This window comes from Suillus fuscotomentosus, assembly GCF_016647785.1.
Source record: "Suillus fuscotomentosus strain FC203 chromosome Unknown F5891scaffold_4, whole genome shotgun sequence".
NCBI classification, from domain to species: domain Eukaryota; kingdom Fungi; phylum Basidiomycota; class Agaricomycetes; order Boletales; family Suillaceae; genus Suillus; species Suillus fuscotomentosus.
The window spans coordinates 890,572-915,061 of NW_024539516.1; the positions used below are offsets into that span (position 1 = coordinate 890,572).

General features: G+C 47.8%; 11 protein-coding genes across 11 annotated transcripts; 7 read left to right on the plus strand and 4 right to left on the minus strand.

Annotated features, from left to right (window-relative positions):
- Positions 1-582: 582 nt before the first annotated feature.
- On the plus strand, positions 583-906 carry F5891DRAFT_907178 (uncharacterized protein; the record flags this gene model as incomplete). Its single annotated transcript, XM_041373564.1, has 1 exon — positions 583-906. A coding segment is annotated over one exon (324 nt), but the record flags the coding sequence as incomplete, so codon positions are not given.
- A 740-nt stretch (positions 907-1,646) lies between these two features.
- Positions 1,647-2,524, plus strand: F5891DRAFT_1003352 (uncharacterized protein). The gene is made up of 4 exons (XM_041360297.1): positions 1,647-1,860; positions 1,910-2,098; positions 2,147-2,243; positions 2,301-2,524. The coding sequence occupies exons 2-4, from the start codon at positions 2,009-2,011 to the stop codon at positions 2,441-2,443; spliced, it is 330 nt and encodes a 109-aa protein (XP_041232253.1). The 5' UTR covers positions 1,647-1,860; positions 1,910-2,008; the 3' UTR covers positions 2,444-2,524.
- Positions 2,525-2,711: 187 nt separating this feature from the next.
- Positions 2,712-6,844, minus strand: F5891DRAFT_1003358 (P-loop containing nucleoside triphosphate hydrolase protein). Its single transcript, XM_041360298.1, has 25 exons — positions 6,783-6,844; positions 6,644-6,730; positions 6,457-6,516; positions 6,364-6,404; positions 6,270-6,333; positions 6,121-6,135; positions 5,991-6,067; positions 5,891-5,939; positions 5,742-5,833; positions 5,511-5,614; positions 5,152-5,439; positions 5,027-5,096; positions 4,928-4,977; positions 4,836-4,877; positions 4,680-4,716; positions 4,606-4,630; positions 4,426-4,547; positions 4,338-4,379; positions 4,203-4,283; positions 3,884-4,148; positions 3,814-3,833; positions 3,542-3,773; positions 3,420-3,484; positions 3,244-3,368; positions 2,712-3,190 (listed from the first exon to the last, which is right to left on the minus strand). Exons 1-25 carry the CDS (start codon positions 6,787-6,789, stop codon positions 2,938-2,940), a joined length of 2,313 nt encoding a protein of 770 aa, XP_041232254.1. The 5' UTR covers positions 6,790-6,844; the 3' UTR covers positions 2,712-2,937.
- A 70-nt stretch (positions 6,845-6,914) lies between these two features.
- F5891DRAFT_476166 (uncharacterized protein) lies at positions 6,915-8,009 on the minus strand. Its single transcript, XM_041371966.1, has 2 exons — positions 7,691-8,009; positions 6,915-7,640 (listed from the first exon to the last, which is right to left on the minus strand). The coding sequence occupies exons 1-2, from the start codon at positions 7,765-7,767 to the stop codon at positions 6,956-6,958; spliced, it is 762 nt and encodes a 253-aa protein (XP_041232255.1). The 5' UTR covers positions 7,768-8,009; the 3' UTR covers positions 6,915-6,955.
- A 1,051-nt stretch (positions 8,010-9,060) lies between these two features.
- Positions 9,061-11,003, minus strand: F5891DRAFT_1003370 (mitochondrial carrier domain-containing protein). Its single transcript, XM_041360299.1, has 8 exons — positions 10,597-11,003; positions 10,523-10,538; positions 10,451-10,473; positions 10,133-10,403; positions 9,923-10,081; positions 9,702-9,870; positions 9,454-9,640; positions 9,061-9,404 (listed from the first exon to the last, which is right to left on the minus strand). Exons 1-8 carry the CDS (start codon positions 10,682-10,684, stop codon positions 9,349-9,351), a joined length of 969 nt encoding a protein of 322 aa, XP_041232256.1. The 5' UTR covers positions 10,685-11,003; the 3' UTR covers positions 9,061-9,348.
- Positions 11,004-12,506: 1,503 nt separating this feature from the next.
- F5891DRAFT_1003372 (uncharacterized protein) lies at positions 12,507-14,241 on the minus strand. The gene is made up of 3 exons (XM_041360300.1): positions 13,593-14,241; positions 12,779-13,546; positions 12,507-12,726 (listed from the first exon to the last, which is right to left on the minus strand). Exons 1-3 carry the CDS (start codon positions 14,196-14,198, stop codon positions 12,652-12,654), a joined length of 1,449 nt encoding a protein of 482 aa, XP_041232257.1. The 5' UTR covers positions 14,199-14,241; the 3' UTR covers positions 12,507-12,651.
- Positions 14,242-14,921: 680 nt separating this feature from the next.
- On the plus strand, positions 14,922-15,820 carry F5891DRAFT_1274501 (uncharacterized protein; the record flags this gene model as incomplete). The annotated part of the gene is made up of 3 exons (XM_041370176.1): positions 14,922-15,209; positions 15,264-15,463; positions 15,504-15,820. The coding sequence occupies exons 1-3, from the start codon at positions 15,142-15,144 to the stop codon at positions 15,818-15,820; spliced, it is 585 nt and encodes a 194-aa protein (XP_041232258.1). The 5' UTR covers positions 14,922-15,141.
- Positions 15,821-17,801: 1,981 nt separating this feature from the next.
- F5891DRAFT_1003389 (uncharacterized protein) lies at positions 17,802-19,075 on the plus strand. Its single transcript, XM_041360301.1, has 4 exons — positions 17,802-18,318; positions 18,373-18,425; positions 18,476-18,801; positions 18,849-19,075. Exons 1-4 carry the CDS (start codon positions 18,197-18,199, stop codon positions 18,957-18,959), a joined length of 612 nt encoding a protein of 203 aa, XP_041232259.1. The 5' UTR covers positions 17,802-18,196; the 3' UTR covers positions 18,960-19,075.
- Positions 19,076-19,445: 370 nt separating this feature from the next.
- On the plus strand, positions 19,446-20,504 carry F5891DRAFT_476330 (uncharacterized protein). Its single transcript, XM_041371967.1, has 4 exons — positions 19,446-19,725; positions 19,780-19,832; positions 19,886-20,208; positions 20,256-20,504. Exons 1-4 carry the CDS (start codon positions 19,604-19,606, stop codon positions 20,361-20,363), a joined length of 606 nt encoding a protein of 201 aa, XP_041232260.1. The 5' UTR covers positions 19,446-19,603; the 3' UTR covers positions 20,364-20,504.
- Positions 20,505-21,281: 777 nt separating this feature from the next.
- On the plus strand, positions 21,282-22,614 carry F5891DRAFT_941694 (PapD-like protein; the record flags this gene model as incomplete). Its single annotated transcript, XM_041374361.1, has 6 exons — positions 21,282-21,324; positions 21,389-21,480; positions 21,533-21,593; positions 21,645-21,774; positions 21,813-21,969; positions 22,030-22,614. The coding sequence occupies 6 exons, from the start codon at positions 21,282-21,284 to the stop codon at positions 22,612-22,614; spliced, it is 1,068 nt and encodes a 355-aa protein (XP_041232261.1).
- Positions 22,615-23,536: 922 nt separating this feature from the next.
- On the plus strand, positions 23,537-24,394 carry F5891DRAFT_1182094 (superoxide dismutase; the record flags this gene model as incomplete). Its single annotated transcript, XM_041366107.1, has 6 exons — positions 23,537-23,668; positions 23,716-23,852; positions 23,911-24,108; positions 24,163-24,184; positions 24,240-24,324; positions 24,384-24,394. 6 exons carry the CDS (start codon positions 23,537-23,539, stop codon positions 24,392-24,394), a joined length of 585 nt encoding a protein of 194 aa, XP_041232262.1.
- Positions 24,395-24,490: the final 96 nt, after the last annotated feature.

Consider the following 24,490-nt stretch of genomic DNA (forward strand, 5'->3'; position numbering starts at 1 on the left):
TGGAGGGCTTTCCAAGTGAATACTCAAGTCATCCTCGAAGCGTGCCACTTGCTTATCTTCGATCAACGAAGGGGTATACGTTAATTTCGAGACGGAGGATCCGAGAAATGCATCCTAGGTCTTCGGTACACAACTTCAGGTCCAATGATATCGAACTACTAGCTTGCAGAGTGGGCTTCCAAGCCTATACATGACACATCGCCAGTCAGACTCTTCTAAGGCTACACAAGTAGCTTCTCGACAGTTCTTTGCGAGCAGACCTACCCATACTTTTGTCAACTTTTCCGACACTGGTCGAATCTTTTCTTCCCCAGTGAAAAGATTTGTCATTTACTCTCAAGAGGGGTAACAATATGGATACTGTCCTCTGACGGAAAGAGGTAAGTAATAGTTCGAACACACGTTTATCTAACGAGCATCGCGACTGACCTTGGCTATCAGGGACGCAGGTAAGCCTTTCTCCCACCTCTCCGGGACACAGCCCAAGTGGTACTAGACGCGTAGCTCACACCCAAGCCTCCTCATGATTTCACCATCACCGAGATCAGAGAAGGAGCCACAGAATGACATCAGACATGCGTACGGGAGCCAGGCAAGACACTCGAAGCTCACTTTACAGAGGGAAAGTACCCGCTGTTATATGAAAGCGAGAAACGCGTGGCGTTCCCTGGTGGGGAGTCGGCGGAGGATTTGACGAGGAGGGGTGAGTCAGCAGTGAAGGATGTTGTGCTTCCTCATGTAGTGAATGTTGCGAGGTCTGAGAGGGACGAGCATATCGTACTTGTGAGTCATGGGTTGTGTATGGCGCAATTGGTAGGCGCAATCGTGCGATTGGGTGGGGGAACATGGAAGCGAAAGGGACCCACGGTTAATACGGGATGGGTGAGGGTAGAGGTGCGGATTCAGGTGAGTGTGGCGGGTATTCAATACGAGGTGTTGCTCTTGGGTGACTTAGGGTGAGGTGCCGCTGCAAGTTGCGGATGACGAGGTTCCTGCGTAGAAGTGACAGCGACGGACGAGGGCAGGGCAGATCACCTTAAAGGCCCCCTGCATTGGTTTCGTTTGTGATGTCGACAGGCTGACGAGAACATGACTGACAGCTGAACGGAAGTTCACTTTGTGGCATGAAAGCGATTATGGGTGGAGGAGTGGTTATGCAAAGATCTAAAGCCCGAATTTAGCGGAGGCTGTTGAGCAGACGTCCGCGGATAAGTACTATAGTAGAGCTTGTGTATATATACACATCACGGAGAACTTGTTGCAACGTTGTTACTAAGCGGAGACTCCGACGTCTTAACTTTAAGCGCTAAGCCTTCGAGGGGCATAGATGATAGCACCGGTCAAGCGTAAGACCCGACGTGCCGGTATTAATTTGGTACAGGACCGGTGTACCTGAACCCCCACTCAAACATTACATAACTTAATCAACATTTCACAGCACCACCTGAGGCCTGAAGCTTCACTTAACTCTATACGCAGAAGATTTGGGAACTACAAAAAGTCTCCAACATGTCGAGACGTAGCATCAATTCACCTCACCTCTCCTCTTTGACATAGTGCTCACCATGGCCCTACAGTATTTTTCGGAGGTGTGCTTTGAAAACAAAGATTTGCTGTCATAGAACTGAATTAGGATGCTAGGTTTTCACGTTCTACGGGACCACTGATGACAGAAGACTCACCGAAGAGCAAACAATCCCCGCATCTCTTCGTGACACGTCTTCTTTAACGAGAGTACTTTGTTTTTTGGCACTCGGACGCCCTGATCTTGAAGATCACTGGGAGTCACTGCAATCCAAAGAAGGATTTGAGGACGTGAGGAAAAAGCTGTGCTCCATCCTGTCCAACACTATCTCTGTAGTAAGCTATTCAACTCCCCGAGTTCAAACTGCCACTGACATGGTTCAAGGCGAGCCTGCTTCTCGCGACAAATGCTGTTTTCGTGTCCACAGGTTCTCCTGTATCTTACTTTAACTATTCCTCACCTGCAACCTATTTCCTGCTCTTTATGTCACTCATGCTGGCCATGATTGCAGTGATGACATCTGGTTTGAGCATGATTCGCTGGCTACACACTGATCGGCAGTGGACTCGAGAAGTAAGGGTACTCCTGCTTTACCCATGACATCGGCTGACATCTTAACAGCAACTTAGGACAGGCGGCTACTTCCTCTTTCCCTACCTGTTATCGATCATCATGCCCATAGTATTTGTTGGCCTGTCCCTGAATTGTTTCATATTCGGTGAGCTCCGGTAATTCAGTGCTCTCTCTGTGTCCTCATGTGCTATTTCATATGCAGCGATGTTGATAGCAGGCTTTAACTTCCAAAATACTGTCTGCCGCGTCATCACCGCGCTCTGGCTAGTCATGTATGCCATCTGCATTGGGGCAACATTGACGGAATTCGCGTGGAGGTATGCGAAAGGCCTCAAATCACAATGATCCAGACACCATCGGGAGTTTCTACTTTTATTTTTCGCCTTTTTCCCGTGTTGGAATCTTTAGCGCTTGTATGGATGTACAGCCCAATAACGGGGTGGACGACACTCCGGCGGGTACTGCGTGCTTGGTTTGTAACAGTAGTGAAGTAGTATTTAGTTACTTTTACTTCAAATATACCAATACCTACTTCTCCTTCTATTCCACCTCAACAACACCATTCCCTCAAGCCTATAGCAGAGATGATCGCGGGAATGCCGCAATGGCTCGGCGAAGGTTTCGGGGTGGAAGTGACACAATCGTGCTATGCACAGTATAAAGACGAAAGTTCCACTCGAACGGAGAATGGTCTTGCATTCACAAACGAGGAAATTAGATGTAGCAGACAGCTACAGACATTGCCGAGGATCTCCGGGTGGTCCATCTGGCTATAGTGATTCATCACACTCAGGCTGTCTAATTGTATATCGCACATCCATACAGGCGAGAGACAGTGATCATGGGCCTTTTCTTTTACCAGTGTTTCTCCAGCGACTGCAGATGTTCCTCAATAATCCTATCATCTCGATCGCCTCCTCTTCATCCTCATCATAATGAGCTACATCGATCGGCCAAAGACTTTCCCTGTGCTCCATGAGCTTGACCACACGTAGTTTTGCCTTTGCTTTTTGGTTGTAACCAGACTCAGTGGCAGACATCGTGTGCACAGAGTACTCTATATCTTTAGCGGCTTCTGCCAGGAGTAGATGTCTAGGCCGGTGATAATCATCAAGATGAGCACTTCGTGAATACGTGAGGAGTACCTTGCTTCAGCATTGGATGGAGCATTGCTCAAATTGGCCCACAACCCTTCATCGCCATCATCCCAGCGGAGAACTCTGTATAAAGCTTCTCTAATAGTGCGAAAGACTTCTCTCCTTGCTGGTTCCTAAGCGATATCGTCCATCATTTTCGTGCGCTACGCAGGATTCCAACTTACAGGTATTTTCTTGGAGAACATCATTTCCAGTTCAATGTCAATCTCGGGTAGGTGTATTTGAGGTTCTGAAGATTGCGGATATTTAAAATTTCTTTGTGGTCACTGCTCGTGTTTGGACGTACCATCATCGAGGGATACATCACCGCCACCTTGACTAAAGTCCATAGGTTCCTCTTCCAGGACGTCATCTTGCAGCAAATCGTCTTGCGGAGCTTGCCAAGCAGAATTCAAGCAAACCTTGACAACTTCAATTTCGTCATTGTGGTAGTTTTGTTCTTCACGTTTCTGGGGGGTTTGCTGAGCATCCAAAGACTCGATAACACGTGCTTCTTGTGGAGGTTGTTTGAACGGCACCTTGTAATGGTGTTTTGAATGGCTTCCTTAGGGTACCGACAGAACTATAAGGCTTCGTGACTATCACAGTGTCAGATGGACTACTCAATGTTGGAACGTGTAATGCTCACTTAATGCAGGTGGCAGTACCTCTAGCTTTGCTTTCTTCTTGGACGGACCTGCAGGACAGGCGTTGGGCCTTTTCAACCCGCCACTTCCCGCTTGTCCAGGATTAGGCTGACCAGGAGGAGCCTTTTGAGGCACTGGACATGAACTCTCAACGTCATCTTCGAATACATCCGTATTGAAGGAACGCGAGTTCGACAGTACGGCAACGCGGTCCTCTGAGGAGAGATTCTGTTTTCGGCGCAGGGCCTTATCAGGGTATTTGCACACCTGAGGTGCGCTCTATCACAGTTCAAGCTGAGAGAAGGAACGGAGAAGACACACATCACACATATTATTACAGTAGCTCTTGACGACCTCCTTGTCACTCGTATCAATTGTTTCGCCAAAATACTTGCAGATAGACTTGAATTGATTGGGATTAGATCAAATCATTCTGCTGAACAGGATGAGACCAACCACGTGTCGACACATAGTCACATTTTCTGCGTAGTCAATCAACTAGAACTCATGAGTCTTATGACGCCAGCAAGGAAAAGTCACTCACTGCACTGAAACTATCAATGGATCTTTGGCTGGGTTGAGGACCGTACATGGTGCTTGCAGCCTGTTGTCTCTTGGCGTGGCTATCAGACACTAACTTGCGGAGGCGAAAGGCGTCTTCACGAGCTGTAAATTGCATCCAAACATCAGTTGTGTCCATTAGTGATGATAACGACGACCTCACAGTAATAGAGCACGCATTTAGACGGCTATGGGGATCTAATCAGCACGAAAAAGTGGCACGAGAGATAAACTCACATAGCCGTCGCGACCCGCTCGTCCTATTTGGAAAAAACTAGTTAAAAAAAGATGGGCGAACTAAGTAGCATCACTATACCTGTCTCTTGATAATACCCTGAGTATAATATGGGCTACCGGTCAATGGTACCCCTCACAGTAGTTTATGAAGAACACGCACCTTCGAAGCTCTTCGGAAGATCGTAGTGAACGATATAACTTATCATCAGCGTCAATATCACACAAACTCTGGAGAAGAGAGAGCTGACCGAACATCGCTTTTGTCGATCCCCATTCCAAAAGCGATGGTTGCACAGACCTAAGCGATATGTTAGAAGAGACGATTGACGAACACGGAGAAAACACACCACATCAACACCACCATCACCATTTCCACCTGCTTCCCATTCGCTCAACGTCTTATCCAGCATATGAGAGCTTGACAGTCATAATCACATCAGGGACCTCGCTTCAAAACTCGCTTCAGACGCACCTAATCCCACGATGATATGGCCTGGCACTGATGCCCTTTCCCCTCAGAAAGGCCGATAGTTCATCACACGCCAGGCGGGCACGACAGTAGATGATCCCAGAGCTTGGTCGGGCTCGACGACGGTGTAGGGTAATTACAAAATCGTATACGGCTGACATACGAGACAGGGAGTCGAGCGCCGCAGTGTACTTGATGTCATAGAATAAGTTAGCGCGATTAAAGGGGTGCAAAGCGGTAAACAATCTTTCTTCGGACATCTTGAGGCTGCGTATAATGTCTGTTTGAACACTGGAACCATAACAATGTAAGTATGGAATAAAATCAAGCAGAGAATAATGCCTGCAGTCTGACGGACATACCTCGGGGTTGCTGTTGCTGTGAGGGCCATAATGGGCACTCCATGAAATCGTTCCCGAAAAGAGCCCAACTTGCGATATTCCTCACGGAAGTCGTGGCCCCACTCCTGTGGAAACCATTGTTGTTAGTAAGTTCTGAACGCAAGAAGGGTTATGATACTTACAGAGATGCAGTGAGCCTGCGAAAGAATGAAAGAATGAGCAGTCTTCACGTTGTCCACAGATAGCGCTTACCTCGTCTACAACCAGTCTGTTGAGTTCGCCCTTCGCATAAACAATTTCAAGAAGGCGCATCATTTCACGTGTGCACAGCTTTTCAGGTGTGGCTGATCGAAATTGTGATTAGCTCACTGTATATACGTTCTCGTGTTAAGCAAGCTCACTATATAGAAGACGAGTTTGTGGGCTCCCTGATTCGAGGTCTTCAATAATCTACAGGACATAAGTCAGCAAGCTCAAATTATACAGAAGCACCGGCAATACCTGATCTCGTTCGCCCTTCGGTGTGTCCGATGTCCAAGAGACGGCAGGGAGTCCTTTGCGGCGCAAACTTGATACTTCTGCACAATCCAGTCCAGCCTCGAATGAAAAAACGAACAGGCACGCAACGTACGGTTTTTCATCAGGGCTGGAGTAATAGGTCAGTTTATTAAACCAACCTCAATGAGTAGGTTCGACAGACCCAATAGTGGTGAAACTATGATGGAGATGCCGAACTATGATGAAGTCAGCTCCTGTCAAATAGTGGTTTCGAAAGCATACCATATCTGCGACTGCTGGAATCTGAAAGCACAGGCTCTGTAGACCGAAAGATGTTATGGACGATCTGTTGTTATTTGAGTTCATTTGCAAATACCTTGCCCATTCCCGTCGGCGCTAATACAAAGACATCCAATCCTGTATAACAAATAATTGATTTGTTTGACACAATTGTGCCATAATGACTCACCAGAAGTAGCAGCCTCGACAATTTCTTTTTGCTTCCCCTTGTACTCCGTGTGACCGAAAGCTGGTCATTGGTCGTTTCAGTGGCACCGGACAATGAGTTTGACTGGAAACCTACTTTCCGTCAGGATTCTGCACAATATGTAAGAATGTACGATAAGATTCAAACATATGCCTAACGAACCTAGCACAGTTTGCCGCCTTCTCAGCTTCATTTCCTGCCGCGAGATTTTGAAGGGTGCCTGGGGCCTGGGATACAAGAGAGTCTTCCTCAGTGCCTAGATAATCTGCATTAATTCCTGCCTCAGTTCATACCGAAGCTATAATTACAACTCATCGTTGGGATATGTTCATGGCAAGCACGGACGCGTTCAAGTTGGAGTCACGGTGCGGGGCAACGCGGTCACGTGCGCGACAATTAGCTTGTCCTTATTTGTGCGGGGCCAACTTGAATCGGTCACTGCAACTTCAAGTTGAACTATTTCTTTAGCTACTAGCGAAACTCATAAGAGGGAACGACTATGTTCTTCAAAGGAGCCTAACTCTGTGTTGCACTCGGCATTCACATCTGCCAAGAGACGTGCCCATCTTCCCCCGTGCAATGTGTGGACCTCTTGACGTTCTTGCTTGTTCAAGATAGCGTTCCACCAAACCATCCAGGACACCACGACGATATCCGCGAACGAGAACGTGTCTCCCATAATCCACCTACCCCCGCTCTTTTGATACCACCCGTCCACTACATCAAGGTTCTTCTTTAACGCAGCCCACATTTGCTGTGCCTTCCCCTCAGGAGCCATATCTTCCCAATGTGTTTCTCTAAACATTTTTAACCGCGATTGGATGAATACTTCCCGGCTAATATCATTCTGTATCTCGAGAGTTCTGGTCGCGAGGAGCTTGAAGGACGGAATCATGACTGTGTTGATATACAGGGTCTCGAAGGTCTCTAAGAGTACCTGTGCCCCGCGGGGTATAAGTAGCTTGTCAGGGTAGGTCTCGTCGAGGTATTTGGCAATAGCATGGGAGTCGGAGACCACTACGCCAGTGTTGGGGTCTTTAATGGTTGGCACTGTGTATCTTTTCCCAGCTGTTGGAGATACGCCAAGACCTTTCATGGTTGCAGCAATGTCACAAAACTCCACCCAGATAACCTCATACGGAAGGTTTTTGTAGCCGAAACAGAATCTGATGCGTAGTGTGAGTCGGTCATCATGAGTTGAATGCGTCCACAGCACCTTGTTTTTGATGGGTTGGGTGCCCATTTTTTCTTGGGGAGCTTGGATGGTATGTCATACAGGATGATGGGTTGCATTCTGCAAGTAGCTGTACCTACGATGTGATTCTGGTATTTATAATCCCAGAAGTTTCGAGTGTCTCGCTGGCAGGTCACCGGTTCGCTGACCCGTAAAGGCTGACGTTTTCACACATGACAGAAGAATATCTTGTCCAGATAGTCATAACGACAGCAGACGGGTCACGGGAGGCCGCATTCCTGCCCACCGTTCCTTCTTCAAGACATGCTTGTATCAAAATGGCCCGGCTTGCCATGCTTTGGCTACTGGAGGAATTCTCAAGCACGTTGGAGGTATATGTATCCCAAAATTACCGTTTCCCTCGCTAAGTCGTCGCTATTCAAGAACTTGACAGATTTCTTAATGTTGCCGATATTCCTATCAGGTGTCAAGCTACTGGCAGGATTGTCCCACCTCTGCAGTGTCTGCACTGACAGGAGGTGTCACGGTTCAGCCTTTTCACCACTCATAGACATCATTTACGCTTTGAGGCTTACGCAGACAGGACATAAGAACAAAACAATCAGCTACTGATGTGGCATGACGTCTTTGATGGGTTCAAGTTGTCAGGCGCCCATCTCTTCTCGGGAAGATCGCTTAGTATAGTCGTACAGGATGATGAATGTTGGCAGCTGCAGCACTTAGTATGTGATTCTGGTATCTATAACTTTGATACCTCAAGTTACCAAGATTTCATATCGTGACGCCAGGTGACATTCCTGCTGAACCTTATCTAGCACCTTTGTCCATCTCTCTCCATTCCAAGAGCTGATCCTCGCCCACTCATCCTCCAAGATGCACTTGTACCAGAACAGTCGACTTGCCACGATGATGTCCGCATGTGAGAACGTATCTTCCATAACCCACTCCCCGCCGCTCTTCTCGCGCAACACCTCTTCCTTATTGAACCCCTGCTTAAGATATGCCCAATCACCATTCGCGTTTCGGGCCTTCGGGTGAAAATTCCTCCCACGGAAGTTGAAAAAGCTTCAAGGGTCTATGGTTCGAGCTGGGCGCCTGTCATTGCTAAGCTCAATGTACCTCACGGCGTGTTAGGATGGGTAAGTGTGCAAGTAATTTCATCTATGAGTCACCTGCTTATCGATCACAGGCACACTGGGATGCTGTAAGCTCAGGTCCCTTCAGAGCGAGATCATTGATGAAGATCGCCGACCTTTGATTTGTCTATGCCATAATGACGGGGTACAATGTATGAACTTGATTCTCGAACGTTCTGTACGAACAAAATGCTGTGTTGTGTAAGAAGGTATTCCCGAGGAACATTTTGACAGATGTTCCTCTGTTTTTGACACGCGCTGTTTCACAAGTTAGCAGTATGCCGGTCTCCCAATACCCACCACTATCGTATCCAGTAGCGGTCAGTGGTGAACTGGCACTGACGCTAGCTCATGAAGACCGCAAGCACAGCCTCACCGTATTGTCTCCCGACAAACTTATGACTATGGTTACTATCATTGCTGTGGCCTGGAGATCCGCATAAATGGTGGTGTTCTACCCGTGTATGGTACCACTGTAAGAATTTCTGTGACTCTAGAAAATACAAGCGAAGCCTTCTAGTGAATCTCGAATCTTGGTGTCTATCAAACAACAGCATCAGCTTCTTTGTGTATCTCTACACCAGGAGGTGCGCCCAAAGCTATTGTGAATGGTTAAAGAGTGAAATGTAAAATTTCCTTGATGCTTGCCTTCTTTTATTGCACCATACAGTAAAAACTGCCCGGACACAAGGCCTGCGGTCATGATCATCCTAGGTCCGAGACCAGCAAAAAGGCCACGGAAACCAGCCTCCCGAGCGAGTACTGCAAGTCGATGCGGCATGGAGCCCTTTGGTCCATGTCCCTTGTTTATCTGACTCAGTAAGGTATCCGCTGGCTGCATGCAGAGGTCAGACAATCTGGGATGAAGAGACTTCCGAGTTGACACAGATACTAACCTGACTCAGAATGGCTGCTGCAAAACCTGCGATGATGCCGCTACCGAGCTGGATTGTGAATTTGCTGGTACTGGATAATGTGCGACGAGTCTCTTCGGAAATTGAACGAAAAACAATCTCATGACAGAGTTCGTTCACCGTAAATTGCCCGATAGCGTAAGGTATCTGTCTGGACAGAACATGATTATTTATGCGAAAGTCGTCAGTCATTATAGGCTTACTTGCAGAGAATCGGTAAAAAGCCTGCGTAAAGCTCGCGCATGCCACCCTCACGCGCTATACGAGTGAAACCCGTGACAAGTCCAGTTGCGTAAGTTCTGTCTGACACGAGACGGATCCGAGTGGCTTCTAAAGGTGTCAGAAGGATATCTGCGAAAAACCTATGATAAAATTTAGGGAAGTTTGAAGATCATCAGTGCATCGCGACATACTCAGCAATACTGGCTGATCCAAGGTAGATTGCCGTTCGATACTTGACTGCCGCCTCCGGGCCACCTACAGACTCGACTGCCTTTTTCTTCCAATATTCGTAACCAGCGAACTTTGCGCCTCCTTGTATAAGATAGCCAACTGCAGTTGGGCCGAAACCTGTAAGGAGAGCTCTGGGACCTTCTGTCGCGATAACATAACGCGTTCCGGTCAACATGTTCAGCTTCTTGTACGCGGGGTCAATTTGAATTCGCGTCTTCACGACGTCGACAGCTGCACGAGTGAATGGCGGATCAAAAGACAAGAAAGTTGCGCCTCACGCGTCATTGCACCATGGGTGATCCTTTATCTGTGTAAATGCATGGCTGGTATGAATCGTCGGGGAGACTTACGTGCAGCATAGTGCTCCTGAGATGGATGTTTTCAAAATCGCGTATTAGGAGACATGATGATTGTCAGACATTACCTGCGAGGAAGAAAGAAGAGTAATCTTTCGAGGTGAACTGGGGGATCGCAGCAGCGGCCTGATGGGTTTTCATTGCTTTGCTCGTCATGGCGTCTAATAAGGTGGAGCAGAGTACTGGCCGCTGCACAGCTGCTTGACTGCGATGATGACGTTAACATCTTAATTAGTAAGTATCTTCGGAAGGCAAGGTGTCTTCTTGTTCTTCATGAATTATGTTGGATCCCCCGGTTGATCGATTCTCGGGGTGGCTCAGGACCTGTCATGACAAACGTAATCAATCGGTGACTGTCATTGCTGTTCCCCGACTCTAGAGGGTTCTGTCAGATCAGGCACTCTTGTATGCGCGTGAAACAAATTCCATTTCCGATTGTGTCTCCGAGGTCCCCCACTTGCCTTGTTCATCTGCTCCTTTTTCTCAAAGTTATTTCTTCCTATCTCTCGCATTAGAATTGTGTATTTTTGGTCTCTCTTCTCTCGTTCATTGTAACTGTCTTTTTCTTGCTCCGCGTACGTGTTTCGTCGTGCTTGTTACCTTTATTCTCGCTGAATCGTTGTCTCAGGATGTCGCTTAGCTTCCATGATTGCCCACCTCATGATGTTGAACACGAGACATCCACGTATCCATTGATTTATGACCCGTTGTATTGCCCTGATGAAGTATCCATGTCGTCCGTCGTCGCATGTGATCCACCGTGGCTCTTTGCATCACCATGTATGTACTACAAAAGCAATCCGACGTCCTGCGTGATGCTGCCTAATGCACTGGATGTAAGTGTTCTGAGGCATGACTAAAAGCAAACAGTGTCCTTGCAATTTTGCGGAATTTTGAATCCTGCGGACGGAGGTTGTGAGTTCGTCTGATGCTGACGTTTCTCGATGCACCGTGACCTACCCAGCACTTCCCTTCAAACTCGCACGACGTTTATCGCAGCAGCAGTTCACCTTGGCTGCACTCCGCCGCTCTGTAGCCTCATCTCTCACTCCGATTTCTCCTCCCTCAGGCACATCGGACCTTCACCAGCATTGGTTTTTCTCTTCCCTGGATGAGCTCACCCGTCATCTGGAACGCCTTTTGTGGACTGGTGTTTAATCATGTATTCGTTCTGTCGCAACCTCGCACTAAGGCTATTGGTCATGCAATGCGCTCCCTACTTCGCACGCCTATGATCTACCTGCGGGACTCGAATGCGAAGGTATTGTGCGAGACATATCTGGCATACTTATTACTCCTTCCCCATGTCCCATGATCTCTGTCCGAGATACTATCACACAAGCTTTCAGTATCACTGCCTTCTGGCGTAGCAGTTAAGCAGACGACAGTAAGATTTAACTAATGATGGATTTGGTCAATGGCACGCCGATATGGGAAGCTTACAAAAGCGGAAGTAAGGTGGCATGGGTTGACTTCTTCTTTCGTTCTGACCTGCACGCGGGATATGAGCTTTACATCTGGCTCACCAAGCTTTTGGCCAGCTACCGGATGTGATGACCTTTACTTTGGATTTATTGGCGGGTCTCCGGCCTCCTTTGTTCAAGTTCTTAGAGTTGATTCGCGCCGTTTTCTTACCTTTCAAACATTCTTACCATTCCTTTTAGCTATCTCATATTGAGCGTCATGCAGGTTGCTACTATATCTACAAATGTAAGCATTTTCCTGTCGATACTTTTACCAATGACTATAGCATGATGAACTACAGGGTGATACCGACGAGAGCCGGTGGTATAGAAACATTGCAACATTCTTCGTCACCATCCAGCAATGTGTCCTGGTTCCTCGACTAGTCATCAGTACTCGAGAATATTTCTCTCAGCTCGATCATGTATCGGACCGAGTGGCAGATCTCGATGCCATGGCATTTGCATATAACCTCAATGTAAATTGCAAATACGTAGACTTCGTCTGATTGAACGAACTGCGAAAGCAACCTCGATATTGTGCTTGTCATCAAAACACATATTGTTCGTAAAATTACATCGGCATCGCTAAGTCCCACCTATCTTACTCACTTTCCAATACAAACATAATACAAGCATAACACTGGGCAACCAAACTGTCTATTCTGTAAGGTCCGGGCCAACCTCCATCTGAATGGGGGAAATGACCCGAATACTAATCTCATCATGCCGAGCCTACAACGCAGCCACGTCAGACTGTTACTGTGTTCAAACGAAGAACGCGTACCCATGTCACAGTAAGCCGATCCTGTTCCAAGAATATACTGGAGCCAGCTGTCGGAAATGGCGTATGACAGACCGTTGCGATGTATGCACGATTCGAGAAGATGTCTTCACCAAAGGAGTCAATCATCTGACCCGGCTTGCAAATGCGAAGGTCCGGTGAGTCAGTATCGTTGACACTTTCCGAACGAGCAATGACTCGTTTATTGAAATCCCAGATATGCACATAGAAGTAACCCTCACTGGAGAGCCCTTTCAGTCTTTGACCAGGATTAGGAATATGATCTTGGGGAAGAGCATAAGCCATTTTGCTGCCAAACACGCTGATATGGTGGCTTTCGTGGTGCGGAAAGTAGCACGCAAACTGAGGTCCCCAATCTGACCAGGGAATCTCTACGAGCATATCTGAGTGCAGGGCCATGTCAGAGAAGATGGCCATATTGATGACTAGGATAGCTTTCGGTTTCCCCGCTTTGAAAGGAGACTCTAAAACCATAATATGTGACTCCAGTGAGGGTACATGGCTCGGCATAAGTCCTGGGCGTGCTGCTTTGCCATGCAGTGATGGGTGGCCATGAACCCTGATGCGCGAGTTGTGTAATGATAGATGGAGGATCTTGGGAAAGTGATATATGATTCGGCACTGAGGCGACCCATTGAGCCCTTGTAACGTGTACAAGTATATCGAGTCCGGGCCAATGATGACAAACTTCTGTTCATCAACTGGATAGAACAGATCTAACTTGCAGATATCCATGTGACATAAAAAATGCTGCTTATGCTGAGTAGCAGAATTTTCACAAACAGAGGGAACTCACCCTATTCACATATCCCTTCCTCCAATTGATCACTTGTAAGAACATGCCGGACACAGACTCAGAATGGCAGCAATTCGTGACCTCTATGTGATAGAGGATAAATACGTGATCACCGCAGATTACAGGTGACGACAAAGCAGCACGGTAATAGCCAGGTGCATCAAAGGTATGCTTGCACTCCAAGGAAGTGCATGCAGCACTCGGATGTCGACGCTGGGACGAAGCCGGTCGGAACTCCACCCAACAGACATGATAATCTTGTTCCGCATCGGTCACAGTGACACAATCATCAGGTTCAGAGCACACAACCATAAGATCCTGCAGAGCGTCGAAGGTAGTAAAAAAGTCCTCGACATCACCGATAGACCATGTCCAGGAGTGTGTAGGATTCGTGCCACAATCCTGAATGTAGAATTTGTCTTCATCCAGCGAGCGTGACCACCAAAGCCCACATTTCACATCTTGGATCGGTAAAAATGGAATATATGTGGCAGCAGTAGCGACCACTGTTTCAAAGGTAGTGGTCGCATGGAAGTCAGATCGCCACAAAGATGCCAATTTCTTGAGCGAGCACAGAGTCTTTCTGGAAACGCCGGTCGAATTCATGGCAGCGGTCCCAGTACTAATCAAGCTTTGAGCATGAATTTCAAGCTTGTATTGAATTAGACAGAATTTCGGACCACAAGCCAAAAGATATTGCAGGTCTAGTATGATCAAACATTAGCCATGGAGGAAATCAGTGTGGAACTACGAACCATTGCACAGCGACTAATGTCCCTGGGGTTAAGAAGGATTAGAATGTGACATATGAGCTCTGTAGGAAGCGACAAGAATCCGACCGCCATAGTCATGGTTGTAGGATTGAAGAGAGGACTTCGAATCTGAAAATTTTAGGAGGCCTCTCCTCTCAGAATCACGGGCTATCACGTTACGTATACTGACACTAGTCTTGAGTGGACAAAATTGCATCCAAGGTAGAAGCCACAAAACAAATAATAGGCTCGTCGTTGACCTGAGCTAGTATGTACACCCATCGACATCTGCTTTGATCATCTCCATGCTGTTTCTTACATCGAAACAGCAGTGGCTGGCCACTTGCGCATACGCTTCTCAGCAACTGAAAATGGGCTCTGGAGTAATACTAATATTGGTTATCCATCAGAGCCCCTTCTGTCTTGCGTCGCAGCAATGTTACTCCATCAACCACCCAGAAAATTGCATAATGCTTTGTCTGTCTTGGAGAGCAGGATTGGTAGTGGGATGGTCGAAATCGGACAGAGCCGAGAGTTGAACGTTAACGTTGGTCAGCAGACTTTTGCTGCTTCTTGCCCAGGATTTCTTCATCCGCCTGCCAGCGAAGCCCTCCAAATTTGTGATCCGGAATGTACTCTCTTTCCAAAATGAGTACTCGGAGCTGCTGGACTGCCAGAACGTCTCTGTCATCGAGTTCTTGGAATACCTTTTTGGCGCGGCGTTCTAGTCGGAGGCGGGAGAGGAGGCCGAGACAGCTTTTGAGGATGCCTACATCAATTTTTCTCATTGGATATCTATGGAAGAGTTTATCTCGCCTCCGGATGCCAGTGATTTCGAAGGCGGTACAGCTGAGGAGTTGGAAAGGTAAGCTTCTAAACGTTGTTCAAGTCATATCATTTCTAAGACGTCGTTGTGAAGTGCTAGATGCGATGCTCAAGAATGGACTCTGCGACATTGGCGTCGCGCAAGCGCGGTGCAATGTTGCCCTCTGCAGCCGCTGGCAGACAAGATGATCCCTATATATTTTGACGATCCCGACCTTGGCCCCGATTCGAAACGCATGTCCCAGATTTTCATTTCCGACAAAGCGGGGAAGAATAGCAATATAGGAGATCGAGGTTATAATACGCGCGCATGATACGATTCAGTGCCAATCAGATCTTCCCTACATCGCTCTCCTTCTCAACCTCAACAGGGACCTGGACCCGCAGCTTAGCGCTACATATCTGAAGAGGGACCCAAGCGATTCTGAAACAGGCAGATGTCTGCGGATCTACGCCTCTGGAATGAGCGACACCACGTTTCCATTCTTGCATCGACATCCTGACGTTGCAGAAAGTTTACGAGGCATTCTCTCTCGACAGAATAAAGCACCATTGCAGACGACCCTCCAAGCTCTCATCAGATTCGGGGATACTGCCAGGATGCGCAACTTGCAGTGGGAGGCACAAGAAGAGTTGTACTCGGGCCATTGAGCGTATGCTTTAGCTAGTCGGGTGTGCATACCTTGATAAGAACTTTCGAGAGGCTCTGAAGAATATCCCAATGGCATACAAAACATAAGTACATATGTATTATTTCAATCAAGTCTTTTCGACAACGTTTATTTTTGACACACGAAGCGATACATATCCGCCATATGCTAGGTACCGACGATCCCATCAATTGCGGTCCTTCTACTGCCTTCTAGTGCCATTGTGTGCTCAGTATCAACCTCCTGCAGCCTTCCAAAACCATGAACATAGCAGGATCTCACCAAAACATGTCCAACAAATCCTCTGGCACACCCTTCAAGTCCTTGAGCAATGCTAAACCAGGTCCGCTGCAACCTCTTCTTGACACGTGTTGACCATGTGAGATCCTACCCCCGATGCAGCAACTGCGACATACTTTGGTCGCAGCTGAAAATCCGCCTAATGCCATCTTTGTATATGGATGCACCTATAACTTGAGTAGACTAAGGAAAGCGGCCCATATATTTGCAATCTTCTCAATAGTAGTGTCAAATTTTCAGCTGTGGTGGAATGCTTGTCGTCGGTGAAAGGATGCGGATGTGTCCTGGCTTATCCGAGATTGCAAGAATATGAGCAAGGCAAGCTCTCGCCGCAGATGTCAGAATACGATATCCGGCGACAGCATGCGAACAGAAGATTTCACAACATCGAGTTCGAAAGAGGCTGGACAAAACATGTGAGATGGTGAAGAAATGCGGCTCCCCATTGAAATTTCTCACCACTATCAAGGTAGTCCCTTATGCATAGGAAGACGTGGCGCTAGTCGCATACCTGAGTGCTTCGTCTACATAGTGATTAAGCTGTGACGCAGACACAGGATAACAGATGGGATGTGCCTTTGAATACGCCTGGACGAAGCGGTGCCCAACTTCCGCAGCTCCAATCCACGCGCCCACTCTCGGATCGCTGGTGATTTGAGCACTGAGTTCGTCTATGCAGTGCTCCTCGTAAGTGATATTCTGGGTTCTCCTGCAACATACCCACCACTTATTAGCGACTTCGGACACTCACTAAGAGCTCTGTACATTGTCTAACACGCAACTCCTGTATACACAGTGCTGAAGTTAGCTTCTGGACGAGGACTGGATTCCTATAAGCAGGCTGTCTAGTGAGCGATGACTTGTACACTTATGTCAACGGGAACTGAAGCTAAAGAAAATAGACAGGTTGACTAACCAGAGATATTTGCCGTTGCAAGATGACTTAGTTTAATCAATGATCCTGATGATCTTCTCTCGCATCATGAGATCATCTGCTAAAATTTAGACCTTCCCGGCGTCGATCATGTCTTCCAATACCAGTATATAAAACAACAGACGCCAGCAGGCACGTCCCGTCAGACGATGCAGGGTCACACTGCACAGGTACAAGGTGTTGTGCACCTGCCTGGGGGACGACGGACCATGACATGTTCGAGGGACGGTTTACTACGAGTACGTGACTTGGAGAGCGGCACACAGATAATCGGGGACTGGCGAGATGACGGGAAAAAGAAAGCACCGGTGTGCAAAATGGCATTGTCTCCAAACGGCAAGACTGTTTGCCAGCGAAAATCAAGATGAGATTGTGGGACGTCAAGACAGGAAAGGTCGTTGCAAAATGGACAAGGCACAGTGACAGTATATAATATTGTCAGTGATGCCAGTGAGCAGCAAATCCTCGGACGGCGAGACAGTAAGAATCTGAGATGTTAAGCAGTCCTGATAATCAAAACAGGGCATGTGCCTGTGTACACGGTGATCTACTCGCCCGAAAACACCCAAATTGTGAGGTCGAGGACGGAGTAAAATCTGGGATGCGAAGACGGGCGAACTGCTCACCTCAAACACGATTGGAGGTCAAACCCTTTATGCATCCGATTAAGATATTCGACACAGCCACTTGGCAGCATTAACCCGGGTGAGAATTGTCTTAGTCCTCGTGAGTCATGACTAGTGTGACTGTTCAAACGTTCAACGTTCAACGTTCCACCTCGACTGAACGCACAAGCTCAGGCGGATAACAACCTCGACAGTTGGCAGGCTGCATTACGTGACTGCGATGATGACGTCACTATTTTAATTAGTAAGTATCCTCGGATCGCAAGGTGTCTTTTCGTTCTTCATGAATTGTGTTCTTCCGGGGGTGGCTCAGGCCAGCCAGCTTGTCGGACCTGTCATGACAAAGGCTGTCATTGGGGTTTAATTAAAAACATATCAATGTTGGCTCCGGTTCAATCCAAAAAAAGTGTTCTGGAGTGAACAAAGCGGGCCGGCCTTGGCCTGCTTCTATCATTGATACTTAAACCAAAGTAATTTCTACTCAGCGGTCCCAGACTCCCCTCAATTTCCTTTCATCATGGCGCCCGTCACACAGATCATGTACTTCAAGACCTCTTCGTCCTACCTCCAGGATCCCTCTCGCTTGATCTCTGAGCTTGCAACCAAATCTGCAGCAGACAAAATTGAAGGGCTCTCTAAGTGAATATTCAAGTCACCTTCGAAGCGTGCTAGCTTATCGTTGATTCATTAAAGGGCATACCTCGGCTTCGAGACTGAGGATCCGACCAATGCATTCTGGGTCTTTGGTAAGTCAAGTCCGCGACATACTAGTCGAACTGCGTTGAACTATTGGCAGAGTGGACTTCCAAGTCTGCGCATGACACATATCATCAGACAGACACTTTCAAAGCTACACAAGCAGCTGCTCGACAAGTTTTTGCGAGCAGACCTACCCATACATTTGCCGGGTTCTCCAACGCTAGCCGGATCTTTTCTGCACCAGCGACGGAATTTGTCACTTTCACTCTCAAGAAGGATGCTAGTATGGACGCACTTCAACCCCTCGTTCAACAGCTCCAGGCTAAGCTTCAAGGAACGCCCAAATTCTACGGCTCGAGCTGGGCGCCTGTCGTTGATAAGCCCAACGTGATTCACGGCGTGTTGGGATGGGAGAGTGTACAGGTAACTCTAATATTAGTTCTTCCGAGCCACCTGCTCATCGGTTACAGGCACACTGGGATGCTGTAAGCTCAGGTCCCCTCAAGGAGATCATCGATGAAGTGAAGAAGATTGCTGACCTTTGGCTTGTTCACGCTATACTGACACCATACAAAGTGTGAAGTACGAACTCGTTGTATAGGGAAGTTATGAAGTACAAATGTACAATCTTAGATATCCCCGAGGAAAACATTCGATTTAGCTGTGCACCCAGGCCCAGAGTCTGGAGTTCAGTTCACACGTTCGAATCACCCTGGTAGTAAACTTCCTGCAAGCTATGCATACCCCTGAACACGCACTCCATGTTGCTCAGTTGCAAAAAATCGTTCACCTATGCTTCCCACCTTTATTGTCTTTGGAAGACCGCTGGATTGCGCTGATTGTATTTGTGGAGAGCGCAGGCGGTGTACATCAGCCACGCTATTAGCAACTCTCGTCCCAATATCCGCCAAGGTTTCTATGGTGCCAAGTGTAAGCGGAACCAATAGTTGGCGACGCATGCGGAAGGCGTCAATACTACGTCACGACCGCGTCAAATTCACCTGACCCGCCAAAAACGCTCACGATATTTGCTTTATACCGACTTCTGCCCATTGCCATGACCATTTGCCCCGTTCTTTCTGCCAACTGCCACGTGCACGAGGCTATTATGCCCTACACTAATGCTACACAAACTGACCCCGCGTTCGGCCCGCCCTTCTATCATTGGAATATCAAACCAAGTGATCTCTAATACCTGGCAGCTTCCTCTCAATCACCTTTCATCATGGAGCCTGTCACAAAGATCATGCACTTCAAGACCTCTTCGTCTTACCTCGAGGACCCTTCGCGATTGATTTCTGAGCTCACGACCACATGTTCAGCAGGCAAAATGGATGGGTTTTCCAAGTGAATATGAAAGTCATCCTCGAAGTATGCTGGCTTATTGTCGATCGATTAAAGGGCATACCTTGGTTTCGAGGTTGAGGATCCGACCAATGCGTTCTGGGTTCTCGGTAGGTCAAATTTGCGACACACTAGTCCAATCGTGTTCAACTATCACTGGCAGAGTGGGCTTCCTTGGCTGCGCACAGTGCATATCGTCAGACAGAAGCTTTCAAGGCTATACAAGCAACTGCTCAACAAATCGTTACGGGCCAACCGAAACATATGTTTGTCAACTTCTCCGACACTAAGATATTTTCTGCTCCAGTGACAGAATTTGTTACTTTCACTCTCAAGGAGGGTGCCAGTATGGACAAGCTTGAGCTCCTCGTTGCACAGCTTCAGACCGGGCTTGTAGGGACACCAAACTTCTATGGCTCGAGCTGGGCTCCTGTCATCGATCAGCCTAACGTGATTTACGGCGTGTTGGGATGGGAGAGTGTGCAGGTAATTCTGACATTGATTCCTCTGAGTCGCCTACTCATCGATTACAGGCACACTGGGATGCTGTTAGCTCAGGTCCGCTCAAGGATATCATTGATCAAGTGAAGGAGGTTGCCGACCTTTGGCTTGTCCACGCCATACTGGCGCCATCCAAATGATGATGCACAAACCCAACTTTGCATGGGAAGGTATTTTGAAGTTATGAAATATGTACAAGCTTGGATATCCCCGAGGAACATTTTGGCAGACGTTCATCTGTTTTCAATATGCAGTGTTTAAAGTTAGCCGTGCCCATAACCCACCCCTCACTTCACTTGATCGGATTCGACAGTGACACATTAGACTGGCTCTGGTAAGTATGCTTTTCATCAATTGAAATGCAACCGGATTTACCTCGACACCGCATTTACTATTATCCAAACATCCGCTATTGGTGGCTTCACCACTGTCGTATGGTGTGGCGGCTAGTGGCAGCCGGTTGGTGGTGAATTGACGCCGATGTTGAAGGATGAAATCTGAACCGCAAGCACAGCCTCGCCGTGTTGTCTGCCGACGAGCCTATGATAGTTACTGTCAATAATTAAGCGTTGAGCGTCGTTCCCACTGACAAAGGAGTTGGACAAATATTTACCGTTTCAGGACGATGTGGGCCAACTTGTTCGTAAATAGGGATGTGCCCTAGAGGCGATGAGTCACCGCCTGCTGCGCCTGCATGCAAACGCACGGCGAAATCAAGCCAGGCTTGCAAATGCGATTAACGGCTGTGATGCAGTGAGTTCTGAGCCTGTTGAAAGTGAAGATATAAACCCTTTCGTATACCTCGAGCCCACCATCAGCGCCGCGGGCGATGACGCCTTAATATGATTTATGAGGCAGATAAATGCATGTTTGGTGACAGTACGTCGTGGTGTGTGGCGAGCACGCACAGTCCACGAGTTGCTTATTTGACCTTGTGTGATCCTCGCCGCGGATGGAATAAAGGTGGTACACTACAACTTCAACCTCCGCCCAAACGAATACGTACCGTTCACCTCCCTCATATCCACTGTCGCCCTCGTTGCGCACCTCTCCTAACTATGTCTGTCCATCTCATCCCCAACAACGCGTTGGGTTTCAACAGTGCGTATTCTCTTGGTTTCTATGTCTAGCGCCCGTCGAATAATTCATCTTTTTTTTCGTTCAGGACCTTTTACGCAGCTCGTCAAGCAAGTCCTGACTATCACGAACAAAAATGCTCAGCCTGTGGCATTCAAAGTTAAGACCACTGCGCCCAAGGTGAGCAGAGAGATACAGGGGAGGATATTCCTGTGGCTTATAAATTCCATAGTTGTACTGCGTACGACCAAACTCTGGCAGGATAGAGCCTGGTGAAAGCGTCGATGTCTCCGGTATGTGCCTCGTGTTCAGTCCATGCTTGACTTTGCTCACATCTTCGATAGTAATGCTACAACCGATGAAAGACGAACCACCTTTGTCGACCAAGTGCAAGGACAAGTTCCTAATTCAAAGTACCCTCATCACACCCGAAAAGGAGACCAGAGACCTACAGGAATTCGTAAGTCTTTCCTCGTGCATATCTTATTCTTATCTTCATATCTTGTTTACAGTGGAATGCTCAAGCAGGGCGCTGGAGACGAGTGGAAAGTTTATCAACAAAAACTCCGTGTCGTGTACCTCCCGCCCGAAGGTCAAACTGTTGAAGAGGAGGAAGAAGAACCCCCTGTGCTTCCCCGCCCTTCTGTAGAGCCCGCTGGTGGACCATCTGTGAGTGCTTTGACTACCTGGAAGCATTCGATTTGCTGAATACGATCGCACTATCTGTAGACATATGCAACTCTGAGGGATGCAGAGCCACGCATTACTCCACCTATACCAGAATTCACTTATGGTGACGCAGTTCAAGTTGCACCGCTCGTGCAATCTCGGCGCCCGCCCACGCCGCCTGCACCAGAGCGAGAAGTGAACAGTTCTCAAGAGAATGGTTCTTATCGGGATGAACTTGACTTCCAGAGATCTACTAGTGGCGGAGTTGGCGTCGTCAACGTCAACGTGCATTCGTCGTCACCGCCACCCTCACCTCCAGCTGCACGGGTGCCCTCTATCAACCAAGACTTGGAATTGAAGTATATCGCAGCTCAGGACGAGATACAACGACTTCGGGATCTCCTTGCGGCTGTGCCTGATCCGAGCTCTCTAGCGCCAGAGTCTATTGCGCCTACCTCGATCGCTCCTTCGGACTTCCGAAGGCGACATACATCTGCGCTCTCAGACGATGGAGAGACGTATGCTGGATCTGACGTCGGCACCATGGTGGAGCATGAAAGCGTTATCCACCAGGAAGGCGTTCCACTACAGGTGGTTGTTATTATCGCGCTTGGCGTTTTTATCACAACGTATCTATTTTTCTAAGTAGCCGAGCAGGGACGTGCTCCATTCATCCCCTTCCTTCGTCGATCCCTTCGGGCTCGCTAAAGCCGTTTCGCGCAGTACATGCCACGCATCATATACAATATTTTCTCCGTTGGTGATATGAAAGGGGTATTGGGGAAGTGTTGTTGCAGTTCTCATGACTTTTCGCATTTATCACCGAGTTACATAGTACGTTAGCATTTTTCTTTTTTGTTGTGTCTGCTTAGTGTTATCCTGTGCATCGCTATATATAATCCGATTTGAATCACGCGAGTGTGGACGTGGTTGACGTTGGTTTTCCATGATAAGTAGGGAAAAATAGACAATTTCGAGGACCTATGCATCTACGTACACCGTAATAGTACTAGCTAGTAGGATGTACCCAGCGTTCTGTACCGATTAGCAGACACGAATAGACTGGACCGTAATATGTCTCTGCGCGGATTTCTGCCGTACCAGTAGGTCGACTCGGAGCTCGATCGAGCTAGTGTCTCGATGGGGAATGATGTCATTGAATTCGCTACCGACTTTGTCTCGAGTGTTTTACGATCGGAATATTGAGGCACAGCAACACGTGTTTCTAGATCGCAGCGGCGCGTTGAACCTGGAAGCGCCACCGCCATGGCGTCATGTATTTCTTCTCGGCAATTCCCGATCGGCATCTGCTTCCGTCTGCCACAAAACTCAATTTAACCCATATTATACAAAGCGAATCGAAGTATAGACACTCGATGTCAAGTTAACATTCGAAGTGCGTTTCGTTACACTTCACGAAGCCACAGTGGGAAAATAAGTGGGAAAACCTGTCGAGGAGCGGGACCCGGCCTCCTCTCCTTGCACCTGGAGCGCCCCGGGCCGAAAGTCGTGCCTGCCTCACTAATATTAAATGCCTCACTGCGCGCGACTTTTAGTACAAGCTACCATGAACACATACGCTCCAAATCAAAAACAGTCTAGGAAACCTGTCTTTTTCATTGCAGCAATCACTGTTGCTGTTGTGTTTTTCGGCTACACCTGGCTGTTCAAGCCATCTAAAACCGCAATCGTCCAAAAGGTGCGTTATCGACGGTTCCCCACCATTGTGACTGACAAAACACACAGGCGATCGTGGTGCTAAAAGGCGACTCCCCAGTCGCTGGCACTATCACGTTCGAGCAGTCCTCAGCAGATGGACCAGTCAAGGTCTCGGGAGAAATAACCAACCTTGACCCTTCTTCTCAGCGTGGTTTCCATGTCCAGTGAGTCTTCAGCTTCGAACTTCGCGAAGTAGGTCAAAAATTCAACTTATATCGATAGCTCTCTGGGAGACCTCAGCGGCGGTTGTTTATCTACAGGGTCGCACTTCAATCCATACGACCAAACCCATGGTGCTCGCTCGGACTCTGTCAGGCATGTTGGTGACCTAGGAAACATCGAGAGCGATGAATATGGCACAGCCACCATTTCCTTCGAAGACAGCCTCATTTCCTTGAATGGCCCCACGAGCATAGTTGGGTAAGCTAGATATACAGTGGCGCTTATTAGTACGAAACTCATTTCCGTTTTCAGACGGGCTGTCGTTGTTCATGCGGTATGGCGCCTTACATATTAGACGTGGCTTCTTACTAACTTAATACGCTGTGTAGGGCACCGATGATCTAGGAAATGGCGGTAATGAAGAGTCTCTCAAGACCGGAAATGCAGGTGGACGAGCCGCCTGTGGTGTCATCGGTTTGTTTCTAATAATTCTTCATGACAAGCTGGTATTAATCAAGAGTCGCTATATATAGGGCTCGTATAAATCATCTTAGTGTTGGAGCATGCTGCATTGTCTTGTATTTCTCACGTCATTGTATCATCATACGTCTTGGTCTGACACTTTTCCTGAGTTGCGTGA